Source organism: Notothenia rossii (genome assembly GCF_949606895.1).
Source record: "Notothenia rossii genome assembly, chromosome: 9".
Classification (NCBI taxonomy): Eukaryota; Metazoa; Chordata; class Actinopteri; order Perciformes; family Nototheniidae; genus Notothenia; species Notothenia rossii.
The window spans coordinates 62775991-62799057 of NC_136907.1; the positions used below are offsets into that span (position 1 = coordinate 62775991).

General features: G+C 40.2%; 1 protein-coding gene across 4 annotated transcripts in view; it reads right to left on the reverse strand.

The window, feature by feature from the left end:
* ephb1 (EPH receptor B1) overlaps positions 1-23067 on the reverse strand; it is a 149959-nt gene that overhangs the window by 23461 nt on the left and 103431 nt on the right. For 3 of the 4 annotated variants that reach the window (XM_079648089.1, XM_079648086.1, XM_079648088.1), the window contains 5 exons: positions 16274-16398; positions 8003-8165; positions 5573-5681; positions 4459-4523; positions 112-300 (listed from right to left, as the gene is read on the reverse strand). In XM_079648089.1, the coding sequence (XP_079504215.1) occupies positions 112-300; positions 4459-4523; positions 5573-5681; positions 8003-8165; positions 16274-16398 (651 nt within the window). The remainder of the gene's footprint in view (positions 1-111; positions 301-4458; positions 4524-5572; positions 5682-8002; positions 8166-16273; positions 16399-23067) is intronic. The other variant, XM_079648087.1, reaches the window with a different exon arrangement.

The window sequence follows — 23067 nt, forward strand, 5'->3', positions numbered from 1 at the left end:
TATACACATGTAACATAAATACATAAAGATACAGCTACTCACATTAACCTCACATGCACATGTAAGGAAACACAGACACACACGTTGTTCCATAGCACCCATTCTCCATACCTGCACCGATGACCTCTTCGATTTTGACGGTGGATACGTCAATCTCTTTGGCGAATTCTCTCACAGCTTCGTTGGGGTCTTCGTAGGTAAAGGGATCGATGTAGATCTTCATCCCCGGGGAGCCTGAGAAGTGGGTCGGGCAGCCCAGTGGGGAGGGGCAGTTAGACATGTCGGCTCGCAAAGAGAGTTCTAGAACAACCAAAGTGCTCAATAAGCTTTTGAGAAGAAGACACTCTTTGTTTTTGTTTCCTTGGCTAATGATGGTATTAATGATTAATGAATGCAATAGCCCTTTAAGTCAGAGCCTAAATCAGTGTGTGACACAGCATCACTTACAATCACAACAGGCTCTTAACAGTTTAAAGGATAATAACTCCATTTAGTCTATGGTCCGCTTTAGAGACAGGTTAGTGCACTATATTATGCAAATACATATTAGCAGATAATGCACACATTGAATAGTGTTATTGGTTTATTACAGGAGCGCCCCTAGTAGAGTAAAGCAATGCAATGCAAATGGTGGTTTGATGATTCAGTAGTTGGAGTGAAAAAAAAGAGAGAAAGATGAAGGGATACAGTATATGGAAAGAGTTTATGTGGACAGTTTTCTTTTCTTTTTAAACGTGTATTCCTTAAGCTAGCTTGTCTTCTTTTTGATAGCTGTAGAACCAATTTTCCCCAAAGCCTTTCCCTATAGGAGCTCATAAAGAGATAGAAACCACTGCGCTATCAACTATTTCTTTTTATGCTGCTCTTCAAAAGGTGAATCAGTTCACAGACTGGAGATGTCTGCAAACGGAGGAAGGGGGGGAAGAGTGTTGAAAAACACTTGTAAACAAATTAAATACCCACTGCCACACGACGGGCATTAGGGCGAGCAAGCAGACGTAAAATCATCATTTCTACAGTGACACCCAAGGGCAAGCCTCTTTCTCACAGCCGTTTAGTCAAAACCTTGGCAGCCATGATTGGAATAAACCCATCTCCATCAAGTCAATTTGTGACTGCTTATTTGCATAAGCCACATAGATAGAGGGAGGGGTCTCGAGAGACATGAAGAAGATAAGGTCTGGTCTTGGAGGGATCAAGGTGCCTCACCTCGCTCTTGACTAAAAGCTGATTCTAGTTACTGCACTAATTGCCTTGAACCCTGTCTGTGTGAATGTAATTGCTCATTAGAGATTCCATACAGATTGGATTCAAGTTAATCCATCAGAGGGTTTGGAGCTTTGCATTTCATAAAGTCGTTCTATTTACAAGTGTCGCCAAGCTGCTCTACCAGCAGCACCACTGCTTCTGACTCAAGATCTCTGAAGGGAGCATATACAACAACAAACATATGAGGAAACATGCGGACAACATCTCATGCACGCACAGCCGCGTACACATAGAGTACGTACACCCATTGCTTTCTAATTCACAGTCCAGAGCCCACATTCATATTTAATTTAAAATACAAACAGTTTATCTCTCTCCCTCCCCGTGGTACAGCCCTCTTAAACTGGACTCATTCTTTTATGACCATCAGATAAAAAATAGATTCCTTCTTTAATATTTTACATGTCCTTCATTTAAGAGTTTGAAGCAAAAGTATCCCAACGTCAGTTCTATTTTCTACCCAAGATATAAAATAGCAATCCTGTCGGGATAAAATGCCCGGCTGCTGCAATGACTCATGGGAGTATAACACATACTTTATACCTTTTTCAATTAGATCACCGCATAAGGAATGGATAAAAACTCAATTTGGATTATAAATCTAAACAAATTCCCTTGGCCATGACACAATTGCTAAAAACAGTTAAGGCTATTAAGTTGACCTGAATTATAAATTACAGTTTACTGCACTGCACCATGTTATTTTCACCAATGTCCAACATTTAGCCTGGTATTTGTCTGCCCTGCTCGTTAACTGAATGGCCCTAATGTATCCACAAATCAACTGTAAGGCAGTAATGCGTACTTTAAACTATTACTGGATATTGGTACAATCAAATTACTGGTCCTACTGCACATCATTTACGTATTGCCTTAGGACAAACAGCAAAGTGAAACTGTAGCTTCATAAATGCTTATCTTTTCATCTTTAATGAACAATTTATATATCTATGAATCTTTAACCAAAAACATAATTCCTTCTTATTCCTTTTCCCCGACAAAATTCAAATTTAAATATTTTCAATATATAAATAATCTACTCTGAGAAATGAACATACACAATTTCAGGATACTGTACACCTATAGTAAATTCAGTCGCGCTTGTGTCCATCTGGGATGCACACTAATCCCCTCTGTGGCTCTGTGATTATAATGAGCTGAGTGTATTTCCTAAACACAAACTAATTATCCATCGTTTGATGTCAGAAAATCTGTTGTCAGAAACAGCGCAGCTTATTAGCATGGGAATCACAGAGGGGATCTAAACATTGTCTGGGATTAACACTCACATTGTTAAAGATGTGAGTTTTTGTTTATCAGGCATTCTGCTAGTCCAGACCCATAGTACAATGTCGCAATATTCTACGGCTTCTTACCAATACTATCTATGCCTCAGCTAATGCATTGACTTTACATTTATAAATGCAATTGGCAGTGGCACCAAAAATAACTATATACAAATGTATTTGGCATCTAACAATAACCACATGTGGAAAATAGGCCTTCTTCTCCCATTCTCATTCAGTGTGAGCAGCAGATGCTGAACCACAAACAACAGCTGAAGCTACAAAGCAACATACAGGGTTTGAACATTAGTGTTTTAAAGATGTGTTGCAAGTCATCTGCAGAGAAGCATTAGGGCATAGAGTTAACATGTAGCGCTTAGAAATATCTGTCTGTTAATTAGCTGGTGTTGACAGGTTGTTGATGTGTGGAAAAGTGTGAAAAGTGAGAAAAATGGTATATGCTCTGACGCAGTGAGGTGTGTGTGATACGTTGAGATGAAAGCTAATGATGCACTGATGTGTAGAATTAAAACAAAAATCATCCATGCCACACAAGCATTCCTTGGTTCATCTGTTGGAATGATGTGTTTGTTCACGCATGGGTCCCTGCCTGTCATGACATCCCACCCACTGGTATAATGTTAGAGGTCTAATTTTCATAAATATGACCACACCACAAAGCACATACTAATTTTACAGTATGAGCACCATGCCTCTTGACGCCTGTCACATTAGGTGCGCTGGGAATGAAGACACATCACCTAACGTGTGTGGCAACAGCTGGAACAGTAAGCAGCTGTTTAAAACCCTGTAACACATTTTTGGAGATTCACCCAAAACAATTGGCTGAGCTGCGCTATTTAATTGTTGCGTTGGATACTGTAATTACAAAACTGCCAGTCAAATCTTTAGAGAATAGAAGACAACAATACATCATAGGATGGGAAATTACTTCATGAGGTTTGGCGATGTGAATGTTGACGGAACAACTTGTGAATAGGATCCCTTATCAGCGTTTTATTTCTTCTCTGCTTCAGATTGCTTATTTGTGATTAGGGCGGCAAGCTTCTCTGATCTTTATTTATTTTCACCACTCATGTTAATTGCGTTTTTTGTTTAACCAAAGATAGCCTGTGACAAAACTTCCTCTGCCCACAGCAGGTTTAACGAGCCCTAGGCTGCCACTGCTGAAGCTTTGACACAAAGTAACTGTGCTGAAACGCTTTGCTGTGTCAGGCTCAACAAAACTCTATACCCTCGAGTGAGCCCCTTTTCAGACTGCTAAGTCGGCAGTAGGGCTTTCATTTGTGGTACAAATCTCATACACACCCTTAAGTGTGTATGTGAGCGAGCATGTGTGATGGAGGTTATGTGTGTGTCCCTTCAGGCTCCTTCCCCTCATCAGGTGGTGCCCGCGGAGTGCTTAAAACATGACTCAATCACAGCAACATACAGCCCTGGGATACGACTGTCAGTCAGTGTCATTGTATTAAAGACCTGAAATGTAATTTACAACTACCTCAGGTGAGGATTTGTCTTTTACCTCACTTATTTTTCATTAATGCGAATACATTATGTAAGAGCTCATGATTAACGTACATCCATATGTATTTATTTATTTATATGTGTGTAAAAGGCATATAGTTTAGGTATATAAATAATATATATGAACATTCGCAGAAAAGAGCATTTTTCACCCAGGCAGCGCAACATTCTAAATGTCTCTTTTTGGTATTAGGACATGTAAACAACAATCTCTCAACAAAATATGTATGGTGTATCAAAATACAAATTGATCTTTTTACTTTTCTTTTTTTTTCGGGTTTGAAATACCCAGAATAGGTACAGACAAACAAAACATTTGGGACCAACAAACCACTGGCCTGTGTTAGTTTGGACTTACCTCTTCCTGTGCTGTAATGTTGCAACTTGTCACTGTACACAGCCTCCTTGGTGTATGCCCTTTTCCTAAGGGAGCAATGAATATTGAGAGAGAAGAGAGAGAAAGGGAAGAGAGAGATGACAAGATGAAAGGAAGTGTAAACGAGGCCTTATTACTTTTCATGTTTCTCTGTATGGTCTAAAAATGACTTGGCTGAAATTGAATCAGTTGCAGAGGGTTAGCAATGGCAAAATAAGTTTATGAAAATGAGCTGATTTTTAATTAGACCTTGATAGGATCTCTCTGCTTTTCATCTGTCTGGTCTGCCTCAGCATCAAAAGAGCCTGTCCCGCTTCATGAACACTTGCTTAAAGTTGCACACAGCACTGCAGAAATTTCGACTTTCATATATTTAAAGCAGAGCAAGATAGGAGTGTGACAAACTGCTGCAAAATTAAATTGCCTTGACTAAAGCTACTTAACATGGTAAAGTAGGAGTTGTTAGGTTCTCCGTGCATGTGTACTCCATTTAGAATATGTCAACTTAGCTGTCCTTACCATCAAAATGATTGCTATGACTAAATGCGCAGCAAGTTTATGTAATGAACTCACATACTGTGTTTTCCACAGTTTGACCTGGGTGCTAGATCTCTAATGTCTCAAAAACTGTAATGAGTTTCAGTATCAAAGTATTTCAGTACTTTGAAGATACAGTATCTAAACATATGACGGTTGAATAATGCATTAGATGCAAAGTGGTAGAAACATTGACAATCCATCACAATGTGATGGAAATCCATTTTCATGCAGCGTTGCCATCTGCCTTTCAATAGTTAATAGCAAATGGGAATGCATGCAGGGATTCTGTATTGGATGGCATGGGGTTAATGTTATTATGTTCCCTATATTTGCTAGAGTGCCCCAGGACGCTATATGCTGTTATTACACTAGCAAAGGTGAACTGGATTTGTTCCTATTTTCTTCCTGAGAAAAAAATATTTGAAGCATTAAGAAAAACTGAATTAATGTTGTTGACAATTCAATCTGTAATTGAAAAATGTTGCAAATAAGTCATTTAATTACAGCCTTTTCTGCCATGTATTGCAAGAGACAGAACAAAGTAAAAAGTGGTTACCTGCTGCAAACGATGGAGATAGCGATAAGGGAAACAATAAAGACCACTCCTGCTGCCGCTGACCCTGCAATCAGAGGAAGCTGCTCCCTCAGCTCAGACTTGAAGTCATCTGTATTACACAAAAAAACACAAGAACAGGCTTTGAGAATAGCTCATACATAGTATAAAGAATAAGAAGAGACATAGTTGAATGGTTAGACTGGGTGTACTATTGTACAAAGAAACCATATAGATCTCTCTGTGAGCGGTGCGGACTGAAATCCAGTAAGCTTTAGCAAGACTGGCTGACAGGTTGTGTTTGATAAACCTAGAAAGAGACAGAGAGTGACAGAGAAGGATAAGAGTGATGGGGAGAAAGTGAAAGGGGGGCCTCTAAACCTTCTCAGCTGCTATACCTGTCAGAAAAAGCGGACACAAAGGTGCACCTTGGAATGTTTTTTCTTACGTGTTGAAAGGAAGGCATCTACTGCCAATCACCTGTGTAGCCCAAACATGTTGTATGTACATAGCTGGGGCAGGCTGGCAGGAGTTCAGAGGACAGCGTGTGCCTTCCTAAAAACTCTACACAGCAGAATCCTTAGTTATCTTTGTGTGTGCCTGTATTCCCTCATCTTTTCCAAGACTGTATTTAAAGCATTCAACGATTTTGCATGCTGCAGGCAAATCAGCAGCTTCTAAATTCAATCCCCCGTGTAGAATGGGTCTATTGGATTAAAGTGATAAAGGGAGAACTAATGTATCTTCCAAGCAGTGTGAGAGCTGGGATATATGAGGGAACTCAATGTGACAGGTATTGCTCACTCTTTTAACTTGCACATTTCTCAAGTGTGTTTCAAGCAAACAGTGTGAATGATGTTCTGGCTTCTCAAGCTTCCAGGCAGTCTTCCTGTTTTATTCTGATGCATATCAGGCATGAAAAGTCCAGATAAATCTCCCCTTCACCCATATGAGAATGGAGTGTTTCTGTGACAGCCAGAAATCATGCAGCTACCTGTTTTCGTCGCAAATAGGCTCCTATTACAATTAGTTATTTAGTGTGGCTTCAGTTTATTGGAAAACTGGAGAACTCTGACATCATTAACCATAGTGATGGACCAATCAGTTATCTTTCATCATACCTGCCAATCAAGTCTACACTGCTTGCGAGTATGTGTGTTTCTGTGTGTAGAGGTGCAAAAAGACACCTTATGGAAGTGTATGAAAACGTGTCGAAAGGGTGACAAAGGGGATTATATGTTTTAAGAAAAGATATGGAGGGAGCACAACAGTTTGGTGGTGTCATGACGAGACAGTCGAGCAGTGTGACAGGGGGGGAGAGAAAACTGGCAGGAGGGGCAGGAGGTGGAGCCGTGGGTATTATTGTCAGCGGTTCTCCAGAGTCTGCTGCTAATTGTCTTGATGAATGTCGTGCTATGGAAGCGAGCCAACAGATGAACCGCAAACAGTGATTGCTTGAACGGGAGGCATGGAAACACGCACAAGTGTTTGAGGGAGAGATAATTTGTTACCGTCAGGGTGATTCAAAGGTGCCATGACCTGCTCTGCACAGTTAAAGGGTCACAAGGATCACCTTCATCTCCATTATTATCCTTTCTATCTTCTCCTCCCTCAAGATCATCAGAATCCTATTCATTATGATAGTTTTAATTAATGCAATACAAGAAGTAAAATGTCACTCCTGTCTTTGATACATTACACACACATTACATAATGAGCTATGGCCACACCTGGAATGTAGGCTAGCAGTTCAGCAGGGAACAACGAGACAGCACTTGTAATTGCAAATCTTGTAATTGCTATCCATTCAAATGTTTAATTAATCCAGATTGAATCGTGTGTGCATTTTAGAACTCATTTTATTGCCTGGAAAGTCTATGAAAAATCACTACACAAAGAAGGGCTATTTACTGCCACCACCAGCAGCCCAGCACACACATTTTCTTACACTAATAAACTTAGTTCCGCAGCATTGCCAGTGCAGCAGGTGTTGCAGCTTCTCTTCAGCCACTTCCCTTTCCAACAATCCAGCCCCCCCCCCATGGCAGAAAAATTAATCTCATCAACTACTAATCACAGCTATGCATTCTGGGACGACTCTCCAGCAACAGAAGGCTGGGTGAAAAACCAATTAGCTAAGCATTTTGGATCAAGCACAGTTAGTTGCACAAACAAAAGACACTCGGCGTTCTACATATTCAAAGCACCCACACACAAACCTGACGTGAAGGAAATTAATCTAGCTGTAGAAATAGAAGTGCAATCAAACATTACGGTTCCTCTCTATCTCACCTATGAATAATAATGCTACATCAGACAAAGAGCGACAAGAGTGTCAAAAAGAGTTGGTGTGTGAGTGTGTGTGGTTGTGCGTGTGAGACAGAAAGAGAGAGACGCACAGAGAGCTGTTTCTCCTGGCTCGCGGATCCTTACCATCTGTGAGGGTTTGGAAGCACATCTTGCTGCTGTATTTGCCAAAGCCAGCCACAGTCCGTGCTCGCACCTGTACGACGTACACTGTACCCGGCCTGAGGCCCTCCACACGTGCAGTGTTAGTTTGGCTCCGCAGGATGGTGGAGTTAATCTCTGCATGGTCCTGGAAAGAGCAACGAACACACAGAGAGCAGGTTACAGATGAGTTACAGGGAAGGCGTCAGCTGGAAAGTGTTTACCCACACAGTTAAAAAATAACACTCAGGCATTGTATATTTAGGAAATAGCACGGAGAAAGTGGACCAAAGCTGGATGAAATCAGTTTAGGCTGTATATTGTAAACCAGCGATATAGGAAGTGCTGTTTTCAAAAAACAATATTGACAGAAGATGTATGAAAACAGTAGATAGCATAGAAAAATAAATACATGGAAGATAAAGAAGGGTACTGAAGCTGGGGGGGGGGGGCCCAATGTTTTTTACTATGTTCAATCTGAATTTTCTTTAAAATAAAAAACATCTATATTGATTCTGACTATTCTACATCCAACTCACAGGTTTATCATTACTTTGAGAACAAAGATTATTAATGTAACCCTTTTAGAAGGGAAGATATGGTCATTTGTTCTGGGAATGTCATTTTTTTCGAGCCTGAGACCTGAAAAACAGGCTCAGGGTTGAACAGGTTAAAAATGATGTCTTAAGGGCCAATTTAAATATCAAACAGTAATATGTTTTTGCTTTCGGTTTTTAATAAGGCTTGGGTCAGTTTACCCATGAGAACACAAGCACACCACTCACAAACAAACATACATAATGTGGTAATTAAAAGGAATCATTTTTACAAACAGCAGCTACTTCGGAACAGTAATAGAATATTGTCTCTTCAGATGTGCTGTATGGCAGTTGAATTACTGCAGGAAGTTGGAACAATACATCCTCTTGTTTTGTTGTCTGAAGTGCGATGCATTTTAAATATAAAGGAAGGCTAGAAAAGAATCCTAGGTGCAATTGCTTTTTGTGGTGACATACATACTATGTAGGTAAGTGCCTTTTTTTCATATGCTCTGTTTCTACATTTGAATATATGTTCGGATCCTGGAAGTTAACATGCATATTTGTATGTAGGCATACATTATGGCCGTTCATCATGTAAAAGACTGTATAGGACATGCCGTCCTGATCATGCATCTCTTTCTATCTTTTCCAGGCTTAAGTCTGCAGTAACTTTTGTGGCTTGCTGGAGGTATCTGATAGGGGGGATCAGTAATTACTTAGGTCTGTCACCTTCCCCAACCCAGAGTGAATATGACAGCCAGAAAATAAGACTGCACCTACACTAAACCCACTACTGCAGGCTGCTGATAGCTAGATGCAGACACACTGTTGAGAGGGAAGAGGGCAGTTGAAAGTGGGGGGGGCGCAATTCCCTGTGTCAGTAGAAATGTGTAAATGGAGACAGGTTGTTTTTTATTAAACTTAGTAAATACACTAATAATACATGTTTGACTGCTCTGAGGAAATATGAATACAAAATCTAAGCTGACAACAGTGTGGAGTGGGAAAGATAGATAGGCAAAGAGGAAGCAAGGGGCAGGGGGGTGACGAGGAGGAGGAGAAAGATGATGGCAGGAAGCGATAAGAAACTCGAGGCAGAAGCAACCCACATCGAAATCATTATCCAATCTGATTGGTGTAATTGAATCATTCCGGTTGCTCCGTCATTGAGCAGACGGAGCAACCCCACATAATGATTTGTGCAATCACATTAGCTCTTATTGGACACTCTGGGCTTGATGAAGACAAATGTTTGTGCTTGGGATGGGAGAGCATCGCATCAACAGGCTTACATTCGGCTTCGGAGAGGAAAAATATGTTTATAAAAAGAAAGCTCGATGTAACTTGGTTAGAGAGTTTAATCATCTCGCAGACCTTTTGTCCATTAGATCCCACAATCTGTTACCTCTTTGCTGTGCTGCATACAAATATAATGGTGAATTTAGAATTGAAAAGAGGCAGCTTGTACATTTGAAAGTGATGCAAAAGACATGAAACCCCATGAGACACTGGAGCCACCTATTCATCTGGTATAAGACATGGTTGAGTGCACACGGACCACTTGGGGTCAAGAATTGCCTTCTCCTTCTATCAGTCTTTCCTGAATTTCTCCGGACCACACCCCCATCTGTTGAGTTTGAATGGAGGACAGGTGAGCAGACAGATGGCAAACCGCCCATGGGGGAGAATCCCTTGAGGGAGCACCAGCTAGGAATGGCCCTTTCATGCTGCCAGTCAAAGAGGGATTATGTGCAAGACACACACACTCACACACATCTGCCACTTAAAAATGAGCTGGCATTTGGCCCTCCTGTGAGCTAGGGGATAGCCAATAAAATGCCATGCCAGCAGGGACTTCCAACCACGAGAGGTCCTCTCCTGCTGCCAGTCAAATGGGGATTATGAGGGACACACCCTCACTCGCTAAATAAAGAGAGTGTTGCAGGTGGGAAGGCAGATGGCAGAACAGCCAATCAAAAGCATTGCCAGAGGTGACAGACAGGATGTACCACGTGGAGTTTGTTTTTGGCAGCATTCAGTAAAATCCCTAAGACAAACTTTGCAAGATTGTTACACAACTTGTCATTGGTTTCTGTCTCAATATGTGTACTAGCTACTCAAACTAGAACTACCTGGAACCACATTGACAACAGTTACTGGGCAAATGTACACATATTTAAACAGGGGGTAGGCAGTATAGTAATGGCGTCATTGGAAGATAATTAACGTTTTAGAATATTGTAAATCAATTGGTTTGAGAGAAAACTAGACGTCTGCATCTCCTCTTGGCTTTATTCAGGCTTTCAAATCCAGCCTGTGAGATCATGGACATCATTTTAGTGATGGAAAGTGCTTATTGGCTGTTCTACAAAATACAGATGCGTGTTTACATCCCTTTGGTGCAAACCTGATTCCAACTTAGAATGTCCTGAATGCATTTCTAGCTTTGGTAACAACTGCCCACACTGCAAAGCAACAACACATTTTAAGATGGAGAGAATATGTTGCTTATCAAAAATAAACTACCTCCCTAGCTTTAATTGGTACCATTCTAAAGATTTGACTTTTGCTAGATGTACTACATTATTACTGTATCTATTATAATCATAATGGTGGAACTCCAATACTTTTTCTTGTTAAAACTTTCAATTTATTTTTGTAATTGCCAATTTTCCAACAATTGGCATTTTGCTGCCAGCAGACTGCAGAGGGGGAGATCCTTTCTGCCTGTTCCCACTTAAATTCAGAGGGTTTTTGGCTGTGTGTTTGCCAGTGAAAACCATTGCCGATGATTGTTTGTAAAGGCAACCAATACATTATATGATATTGGACCATAGAACTATCCTGACATGATATGACGTGTGTGTGTGTGTGTGTGTGTGTGTGTGTGTGTGTGTGTGTGTGTGTGTGTGTGTGTGTGTGTGTGTGTGTGTGTGTGTGTGTGTGTGTGTGTGTGTGTGTGTGTGTGTGTTTGTTGTGTGTCCTTTTGTTTGAATTTTTGTTTGAATGCGTGGGTCTGATTTTCAAATAATGCCAACCACCCAAAATGGACAGCATGGCCACCTGGCGCAAAGACAGACATTGTGAATACCATGTGTCCTCTTCACAGGCTCACACACATGAACGCATGCAAGTATAACACACACACACAGACACACACAGAAACACACAAAGGGAACATGATAGGAGTTTCATGAGGGACAACATTCTATTTGTATCTTTGTTAAGAAATAAATTGAATTGAAAGAAAATAAAAATAAAATTGTCAAATATTGACCAACAATTCAAATCTTATTGAGTAGATGGGTTTTATTACCAAATGCAAATGTTCAATACTACGACATAGATTCTAATCTAAAGTAAAAATAAATACAAATTATTATCATTAAAATGCTGTTAAATATTATATTTAATTCCATTAAAACCCCATAAACGCCTTTTGGAAATACATAAACTAAAATAATGCAAAATCAAATATCACCATATGGCATAACAAAAAAAAAGGTTTTATCGTATTCAGGTCCTGCAAAAACTCCTGCTTAATGCTAGTGAGCACACTACGAGAGAGGTGAGAAGTATCATCTTATCTACAGTGCAATTTGAAGGGAAATGTATTTACTTTGTCTTTTTCTTTGCAACCAACTTCTTTTGAGATGACTCTTTGTATGCTTTCCATTCACCTGGAGACTAACAAGGAGGCCTCAGTGAGCGGGGTGGGAGTCAAACAAAGAGGGAGAGAAGAAGGCAGTCTGAAGGAGGAAATGTGCATACCCTTGCTAGGGGACTGAGGGAGTGCAGCACAAGTCCTGCTTTTCATAGGTTCCATTAAAAATCTAAGCTTGTCTGTACAACATCTGTGTGTGTCTACAAAAGTGTTGTGGTCGACTCTGAGGGCTGGCAGGGAGAGAAGAATAGAATAATAAACACTTTTTCTTGGCCTCTCTTCTGAGGAATTGCTAATTGTATGTAAAGTACAAGAGGGATTTTAAAGTGCCAACAATGCAGATGGAGCTAGGGTCAGTGTGCTGCAGATCCTGGAGACGTGCTGTACACTTGTGTTTGCACCTGACTTTATCACTCAGTTTCATGAGAGTGCTGTTGTCATACAGAATGAATACACCTGAACTACTGCTGATAGTCACACACAAACACTGAGAAAAGCTCCCACCCTCTCTCTAACAACAACAAACACAGAGCCATCAGTAACCGGAGCCACTGGCTGCTCTGCTCCAGCCTTAATGGAAGGCCTGACCTTCGCTATGCTGAGTTATTTCCACCCTCCCACAAATTTCAGGGAACCACGGGAAAACGGTATGAGAAAAATAGAGAATGGGGGCATGAGATTCTACTTTTTACCTGAAAAACTTGAATTCATTTCATCTTGCTATCCAATTTATAGGGTAGAATCCTCTTGAGAGAAGTGCCTTCAGGACTACATTCTTAACTCCACTGTTCTGGCATATGTTTAACTTGCAACATAAACATGTTTAATCATGTCTGGAAGTATCACAAATCGTTATACATGTGGTGCTTGTTAGCTGTTACTCTAACTTGACTTTCTGGATCGTATTTAATTGTCTCACTAGAACCTAAAAGGGACATTGTGAAAGATTTGGTGGCACCTAGCTTTTTTGGTTGCGGATTGCCAATCCCTTACCATAACACTGCTTTGGGAGCAAAGACATTCAGGTGAAGAGTCAATCAATCAATCAATGTTTATTTATATTGCCCAATATCACAAATGCAGTGGCAAACCGTCAGGGCCTTCAAGGTATTCAGAGAATACCCTGGAACACTCAGATAAAACAAACAAAAAATCGATTTAATTATAAATAACATGTAATAAAATGTATATAAAATGAATAAATGAGAATCGTATCTGTGTTGTTGATCTGTAATATTACAGTGTTAAGTTGATTTGTTTGTCCTTCTCGGACCATGCACTACGCATTTCAGTGCTTTTGTGTTAGAAAAGAAAGCAACCAATCAGTGTGGGGGGGTGTGTGTGTCTCCAGTTGTGATAGACACGGTTCACTACTGCAAAAATGTTACATTTGTCTCAGTGGACTTCACAGTTTGTACAGAATATCAGTATGACAATACGACACCCCTCTGTCCTTAGACCCTCGTCCAGAGAAAACCCACAGTTTAAAGGGGAAAATGGGAAAGAGTGGTTTTGTAGCAGTTGAAAAAGCCTTTCGAAGAACGGCTGCCTAGGATACAATCTCATAAAACGTATGTCTCTATTGTCTGGGTGCCAAGCAGTCAAGGTAACACAACCATGTAGGCACAGTTCACATTTCAAAACCATCTATGGACTTTTTTTCTCATGACAACTCCACATTTTATAACTTATTTAATACTTACAAATTACCTACTTACTTACTTACTGAAACTACTTAAAATTACGTATGTTCAAATTGGTTCTTGCGTCTAAAAAAGTCTGTTGAGAGAAATATGTTATTATCTTGATGGATACATTTCCGACATTAAGAAAAGGTTGTAAAAAGAAAAATAAGCTGAATGTTCTTTTAGAATTACCCTGAGGTAGTCACAATGCCGTGCTGCTGAAGAAGTCACTCTTGTAAATGGGCATAGAGGGCTTCCTTTGAGATGAAGTCTACAGAAAGACGGCTCTCTGCTGTGCTAAGGACTGGCTGACTGTGCCAGGCACGCTGAGACAATCAACTCCTGAACCATGAACAGTGCAACTACTCTCAGATTAATGCATGCATCAGTGAAATGCATAAAAGAGAAGGTATAGCAGGGCCGTTTTTATGACTGTATTATCCAGCCTATAAATGACCCATGGCACTGGGGATGTGTGTAAGACATGATAGACATTCCTCCACTATTGCCTTTTATGACCAGAAGGCCACATCATCACTTTACGGCTGCGTGAAACTTCCAGATTGTCAGGACCTCTCAAGCATTCAGAGAATCAATGGAGAGTTGGCAGGACTGACCTCGGTGGAATGCAATTGAATTCCCTGCTTCTCCATATTCAACAAGCAGGCCAAACATGCATGTAAATAACCCAAGCCAACTGGTGTGACACTGAAGATTTATGCAGAGAATTCATCATGCATTTGTATAATACATCTTAACTGCTATGGAAATTACACACATGGCATTTGATTTGCCACCATCTGCTTTTTTTCTTCTTCTAAGAGTTGGTGCTCAATCAGGCACAAAAACACATCAGCAGTGTCACTTTGGACAGCAGTGGCTGGGTGAGGAAAAGTCTGTTTGGAGCCTATAAAAAGCCTCGTCAGATCCAAAATACAGAGTGTCAAGGGAGGACCACCAATGTGGCAATCTCATCTCCACAGCCTAGTGAGCTGCAAAGCAATCACTCTGACTCACCTACTGTGTGTTACTCACATTCGCATGGTTGTACATGTTAGTACAGGGGGAATATGAAGGAACGAAAAGACAGCAAAGAGTGCAATAACTCCGTCACCTGAATCATCCCAGTGCAATTAGCCACCTTGTCCTCGTTAATTCACTAATTTGTGATTACGCCTTGCTCATCTATTTGTGTGAAGACATGCTACATAAACATCAATAGGATTAGGTTTCATTGATATTCACGAGTTAATGGGAGTCTGTATAAGTGTTATTTACACAACACTAAGCTGACAGATAAGGTTTCTCAGGGCTATGGCAATCAGATTCAATTTCATGACCTGTGCAATGCCAGAGGGGGAAACAGCAAGCATTGCAACTAATATTGGATCACAGAGTTTCCTACTGCAAACATAATTGAAAAACATGATTGTTGTTCTCTCTGATAGAAAATGCTAAATGTGACCAACACTCTTCTAAGATGCAGCTGTGAATATTGATCCACAAAGCTTAGCTAAAGCGAGTATGTGTGAAATAAATAACTTAACATAAAAAGAAAAACATTTGTAAAACTCTATTGATTTTTGTCTTTCAAATGTAGAGCCGAACATGGGTGAAGGTGCACCGAGCCTCGGATAAAGTATTAGCTCAAGATGACAAAGCATGCACGATCAACCTTGCTATAACTATCGATCAGCTTTAGGAGGACAAACAAGAGCCCAAACAAAAAGATAGAGTCTCTGATCTCTTGGTATCATTATGTCCAAGGCCTTGGGAAAAGCCTACAGGTCAATACTAGAGCAGCATAGGCGCTATGGGGTAGGGCTGGCGACTTAATAAAGCAGACATATTGTGTGTGAGCAGACGGGTCGATGTGACTCCCCTCAGACGCAAAGCATTTTCACAGCAGGACAGGTTGCTGCACTGTGCAGAGTGGGCCGGAGCAGAGGTCAACCTATTCACTTCATCAGCAGCAGAAACCAAAGAACAGTGGGAGAGATGGAGTGAACATAGTGAAAGAACATATTATCAACCCAGGGGACTCTGCTTACAGACATCTGGTAGAGCTTACATCTTTGGGGGACTTTACATGAAGTTTGTGTAGAGAAGAGGAGACAAAACCAGAAAGAGCTGACATACCATGTACATTCAAATATGTAGAGCCACACACACACACACACACACACACACACACACACACACACACACACACACACACACACACACACACACACACACACACACACACACACACACACACACACACACACACACACACACACACACACACACACACACACACACACACACACACACACACACACACACACACACACACACACACACACACACACACACACCTTACCTTTTCGTAATACCGCAGCTCATAGTCCAGGATGATGCCATTGGGCTGCTCTGGTTGTGGCCATGACAGTGTGAAGCTATTCATGGTGGAGCTGATCTGGTGCATGATGGGGACTATTGAGGGAGCTGTAGGACACAGAAAGAGTAATACAAAATGAATACAGGGGTTTTTCTAGGAAAATATAGTATAAGGGCAATACTGTGGTGCTGATCTTGTATATAAGATATATAAATGACGAGAACTGACACCTGTATACCAGATGGCACCGCGGACAGTAACAACGACGCAACGTTTCGAGCTTTGTAAAAACAAAGCTACAGTATCTATGCCATCTGACAGTCTATTTCACACGATTTTCATATCTTTGCAGTAATTGTAGCATTTTTGACGAACAGAAATATTGTTTTCTGGCATCACTTTAAAGTTTTACGGGGAAAATCACCATTTTGGTATGAGGGCGCACGCCGAAAGTAAGAGGGTGCAGCGCCCCTGTTAGCCGGTTTAAAACCTGGAATATATTTCTTTAATAATATTGATTATTACAGATATCTCTCAACCTAAATAGTTTGTAAACAAAACAGTTATAGACATATTCCCTTAGCCACAAGGGGAGAGTTATGGTTTGCATGCTGCTCATCTTTCCATTTTAATCTAATATATTAAACTGTAGAATTGTTAGCCTTTTTCAGCCATTTTAATTATTTACTTTAGAATCATAAATTGGAATACAAAGCTAGCTCTAGGACAAACAGTACCTCACATCACTTTTATAACATTTAATTATAGTAAGAACATGATCTCCACATTTTATAAATAATGGACAACTTTAATACATATCATCCCATGTGTGTACCTTGAAGAAATCCTTAACAGCCATCAGTACTCAGCACAGAATTCAAGTTTAAACAACTTTCACTCTCATCAGCACCCAGGTAGCCAGCTGAGTCAGGCTGATTAGAGCTTCATTCAGCCATATTCTGGCACTGCAGGACCAAAAATATGCCGGCTCTGGCCAAAACAAGGCTGCAATTTTTGGCAAAGAGGTGAGGGTGTGGACATGGACTGATTGTCAGCCGCAGTTAGCAGGACTCCGGCCACAAGCCTGGCGTGAGTCCAGCAACCAATTGTGGTGGATTTAGTCTGCTGTTGGGCTGAGTTATTTTGGCTACTTGGGCAGAATATGAGAGCACTCTGTGTTGCATCTAGATGGTGCAGTTATTAGGTTCCTAAGCTTTTTAAAATATAGATTTAACATTTTAATCAGTATACATCTGCTTAATCTGATTATGCAAATAAGCCACTTCTTTTTGTTATTTCAATGTCTGCATATAAGCAATTGACCAATGTACTGTAATTGTATTTTTAAAATAATTCATGCAGTTACTAATAAAAGCTTCACTAGGCTTTTTTATTACCATGATTGTGTAAGTAAAATAACCTTGTAGGCATGAGTCTAACATTACATTATAATGTATATTAAAAGATACATGTATTAATCATAGCATGTTAAATGTCATTCAGTTAGAAATTACTCCTTGAATGAATGTTAAAATGAAATGTTAAAACCTAACACGAACAGAGAATATTTATTTTATTTGCCCATCTAGATGTAACCTAACAAAAATTATACAAAACTGTCTTTTTAAAGATATAGAGTCCAACACCAAGTAGAAATTAAAGATTTAATTGCAACTCATGTCATGGTAAGCCATAAAATGACTACACAGTGGCAGTAAAATAAATATGTTTGCATCCATTCAAATAAAAAGCAGACTGTACTTGATTATCAACAAAACAAGAACCCTACATGTACAGCATATACTATACAAATAAACTGACAGAGATACATTCTCTATGTAACAAACATCTGTTTATGCACAACATGTTATTCAGCCGTTTGGAATCAAATTGTTCTAGCATTGTGATCGCTTTGGCCCAGTTGCACAGACTCCTATATCCTTCAGCCCTAGTTCACCTGAATGCCCCCACATGGGCTGTTACCCAGGGACATGGCAATTTCCTGCTCATTGCAACGTTTCTGTCCCTTGCATTGCCATTCCTCCATCATCCCTTCATCGCTCCTTACATGCTGCTCAAAGATTGTGTTACTGGACATTAGGAAGAAATAATCCATAATAACAGGATACTGCTGTTTCTGTGTGTCGCTTCAAATCTTAAAATGTCAGTACAACTGCCTTTTTTTTTTACTACAGGCATTATAAAGGTCTTAGTTTTAAGTACAACAACCTTTTTTTCTTTCTTGTTTATGGACTTTACAAGTATAAAATAAAATAAATTAACCTGAATTGAAATCAATCCTAATTTACCATCAGAACAGGGGTCACATGTCATTGCATCGTCCACCCCCCTTTGTCTTTTTGACACAATGCCTTGCAATGTACACATTTTTTAATATCTTGTCACTGAGGCTGACCGTTGCATAGTTTAATATCTGTACTTTTTTCTCTTTGAGGAAAAAAAGCATATTTCCTTGCAGCTGATATCGAATTTGTTTGCATCAATTTGTAATGTTAAAATGTCTAATCTTGGGCAAACTCACTAGTTCCAAAATGTCTCAAACAGTGCTGACTTGGACAGTAGGTGAGCAAGTTTCTAAAAATCTGCAAAGTTAAATCAATATACACTTCCAAGAGATCTTTTGGTTACCTGTACATCAAGTTAAAGCTTTTGGAGGTATTTTGTCTACCCTGGTTAGCTACTGTAGGTGCCATGTTTTTTCTACAGTTTATTCCAAACAAACCACTCTTGCCGCTGGAGAATCTTGAAAAAAGCACAATTTCCTGTGTTTTGGTTATTGCACTTCAGAGATTGTTTTTATCTGTGCTCTTCCTATTGGGTTTAAGTATTCAGGGCTCTGTTGGAAAATGTGACTCCTTATACCGTACTGCACCAATCAGGGCAAAGCAACATTTGGATCACAATGAGATGCCGTTTGCACAGCTGTTTGCTTTGGTAGCCACCAGTGCTGTATCAATACAAACTGATCCAATCACTAAACACAGTCTAAAGGAGATTACAGTTGCTGAGTTTTTGAGTGTTAAACCAAGACGTTCTTCTTAATCTAGATGTGAGTTTCTGCTTGCTGTTTTCAGAGGCTTTTAGTAGAATCAGTGTTAATAAATAAATCAAAAAAAGACATGATAGAGAAATGTATCAAGTTTATAATAGTGTCGCAAATTACAAATTGCTTAGCTCATATGTACAAATCAATCTCTTTACTGCCATGTAAAGATGCTCCAGAAATTACTGTATGATCACAAACTACTCCAAGGTGCTAAAATAAACCATAATTCAGTTTCAAAGTCCAAAGATGAATCCAACCAAACGTGCTCATCAAACCAATTTGTAAACATACAAGTACGTCTGATTAAAAACTGATTCTGCGCCGTCTGCTCATAATGAGTTCAAAGCTTTGCTGTTTGTATAGAATGCAGTAACGAGTCTCCACCCATGTCTGCAGGAATAAATACAGCCCCACACAAGTCCATGCTCAACATGTTGTGCCTATCAGCCTCTTGGCTCTCGGCCTGCTTGCTGCTGAGGCCTAGTCATCGCTCCACCTGGTCTCCACTCTCCATTTTTCTGAATAACTCCTCTACTCAAAAGGCATTAAATAGCACCCTCTCTCAACTAAATGACCCTTTTCATCAGACTCGTTTTGGTAATTTCTTTCTCTTTTTACTTCACATGCATAAATACTCATGGGTTACGGAGTTCTGTAAGGAATAAAGCCCCTGACCTCTTTTATTCCATATAGTCGCCTGCTGCTGTTTTGTAGTGTTCTAAGGTTTTAATCAGATAACGTATTTCTTGATTTGAGTGTCAGAGAGTTAACTCAAATGTAACTAAATAATGAATGGGCACTCTTTATCCTGTCAGTGTGAATGGATTCTGTTACGTGTGCCTCCCTTGACTCTCCCTTGTCCTGCTTTCCCTCCCTCCCTCCCTCATTTCCTCTCTCCCTCTCTCTCTTACCCTCGACAGAGAGTGTGAGGGCTAAGCTTCACCTCGGTGCACTTCAGCCTCTTTGCCTCTCAGGCTGGTTCACGCTCCACTGACCAGGGCTAGGGCTGCCTGGGCCGCATTATCAATTACCGGCTACAGGCACACACTGTTCCTGACAGACCCAGGGGAGGGGCACTCTTCACATAACATTCCTGCAGTGGAAAAAGTGGTTGAGAAGAGAGGTATTTCCACAGCCCCAGCCCCGACTCCTGATCCCAACTCAATTCATGCATTCAGGCGGACAGACAGAAAAACATCAATTGTTACCGTGAATAATTGTTTCTGCATGTTTTGAAGTGCTAAGTGTCTAGTGTATGACTGTGTGCTGGTGTATATAGCCTGGGTTAAGACCTCTGATTAACCACCCGGATCTCCAATCTTCTCAGCAAATCAAATAAATATGCTGTTGTGCTTATTATAGGCTTTTAACCCCATTTGAAGAAACAACCGAGCCAATCAGAGCTTCGTAGGTGGGATTTGGACATCTTCTCCCTGTGCCAGAGCAGCTCTTACTCCTCACTCAAGAAACATTTTTTAACTGACAACTTAGTTGATTATAATTTTCATGTGGTATTTGATCAACTTGTTCATTTATCCTTCTGATTGCTAGCAAAGTTTCTTTGTTGGTGACAGCAATGATATGTGAGTTACTTGTGATCGGTTGATACAAAAGTAGCCCTAGCTGACATTAAAACAATGTCAAAGTTAATTAACTTTAAAACAATGGAAATGTTATTGGATTTTTTACAAGACAAGCTATCCTCCTGGGACCCGAGGAAAAAAAGTGTCTCCCAATTTCCTTTTTTTTGTGATTTCCTACCTATTTAGGGTTAAAAAAACATCTTGCAATTTAGACTTATTTTACTTTTAAATGTTACATTATGTCCACTGTAGAGGACGTCGGGACCATATTAGTTTGAAAAGACAGCCAAAATTAACAGATAGACTATGTAACGTATTGTGGTTATAGAGGGATATTAATACAATAATACATTCACCTTTATTTAAAACATAAATAAGTAATTGATCTGAACATTGCTGTTTATTTGGTCACTAAACAACTAGTTTGGTTTTTGGTGAATCCTTCCAGATCTTCAAAGACTTTGGAGTCAATGTAGTGGGAAAAGTACCTCATTGACTCCAGTCGGCACGGGCTGTAGGGTAATCTTAACTAGTTGTATGGATGTGGTCTCCATTTGACCATGCTCATAGAAACAAAGCTGGCATTCCTGAGGCAATTCTCATTTTTCATGGCTCCACTTAAAATAAAAACAACAATAAGACATACGTGCTACTCTTGGCCCACAGAGAGCCATGTCTTTCCAGCTCGTCCCTATCTGTCTCTCTGTCTGTATCTGTGCGCTCATGGAGCCTCCTGCATCTTTCCTCCCCTTCTTCTTGACCCTCTTCTATCCCAGGTGTGAAATCCTCATCTCTCTCATCATCCTCATCTCTAAATCAGAATTTTCCTTAACTATCTGGTACAGAAAATGTCTGCTTCAGTTCCGTCTCCTGCAACAATATTGAGTCATAAAATCCATGAAGATGGTCCTGACCTCCACTAGAATGGACATTTATAAAAGGGCTTGTTATTTGAAAACTTGAATTATTTAATTGCTTTCAGAACTAATTCTAGTTCCTCACATGTTAATAAATAAGAACATGTATGATTTTCATGGTAAAAATTACAATTATTCAACAATATTTGACTTCTCCTCCTGCTTCTATAACATGTTGTTTTTGGTATGCCAGCCATTTTGGATGAGGAGAAAGAGGAACTTCCCAGCATGCAATTTCAACCAATGACATATCACTGGAAAGACCAGGATGTCCTCTGTACAGTACATCAGGGATTGATAGAGTAGCTCAAACGAGTAAAAGGAGATGCATGTTAACAAAATGTCCACTACAGTCATTTTCAATGGGCTGGGTCCCAGGAGGCTATTGTTAGCTCTAAATATCTTGTTATAGAACTTACAATTCTCCAACAAAAAATCTCACTGCATTCCCCTAAGAAAAATAAACTTTTCTCACTGACGTGTCCCACTGGACAGACAGTGAACGTGTTTTGGAGAAGACAAGCAAGAGAAAGGGATAAAGAGTGTGTATGTGCATGTATGTGTGTCCTAGTAGCCTATGTGTGAAGAGCCTGTCAGAGACAATGTGTTGTGCCTGTATGAGGTTGAGGTTCAGCCCAATGAAGCACCGCTGTCCCCTCCAACAGCGTCCCCCACTGTCACCGTGGGACGATGATGCCGACAGTGATTGGTGACTGTGTCCTGCACTCTTCTTTCCTCCCTCCGTCCCTCCCACCCCTTGCTCCTGTGCTCCACTTTTATCTGGCCCAACTTGCTGCCCCTGGCTTTTAATGCAGAGCTTGGCTCACCATTAATCAAAGTCAAAGCCTCCCAGTGTCTGGCTGAGACAGAGAGAAATTGAGAGGAAAGGGGAGAGAGAGGGGGAGAGAGAAAAGTTGAGAGAGAGTTTGATACAAAGGGATGAAAGAATAAAAAGCATGCTTTAGCTTTGTACGATTAATCTACTCTGGAATACAGATGCGTTGGAGCATCATTTTACAAATCTGGCACAGACCCCGAGCTTCTGTTTTCAATATTGTTACTGAAGTGTGCAGTCACTATAATTCATATGGTATGTTGAGGGGAAGGCATATCAAATGTGCTGTTCTGATCTCAAAAAAAGGATTTGATCTAGTAATGTATTTACCATGATTACTTTTCTTTGGACCTTAAACACATTTTCCTCAACAC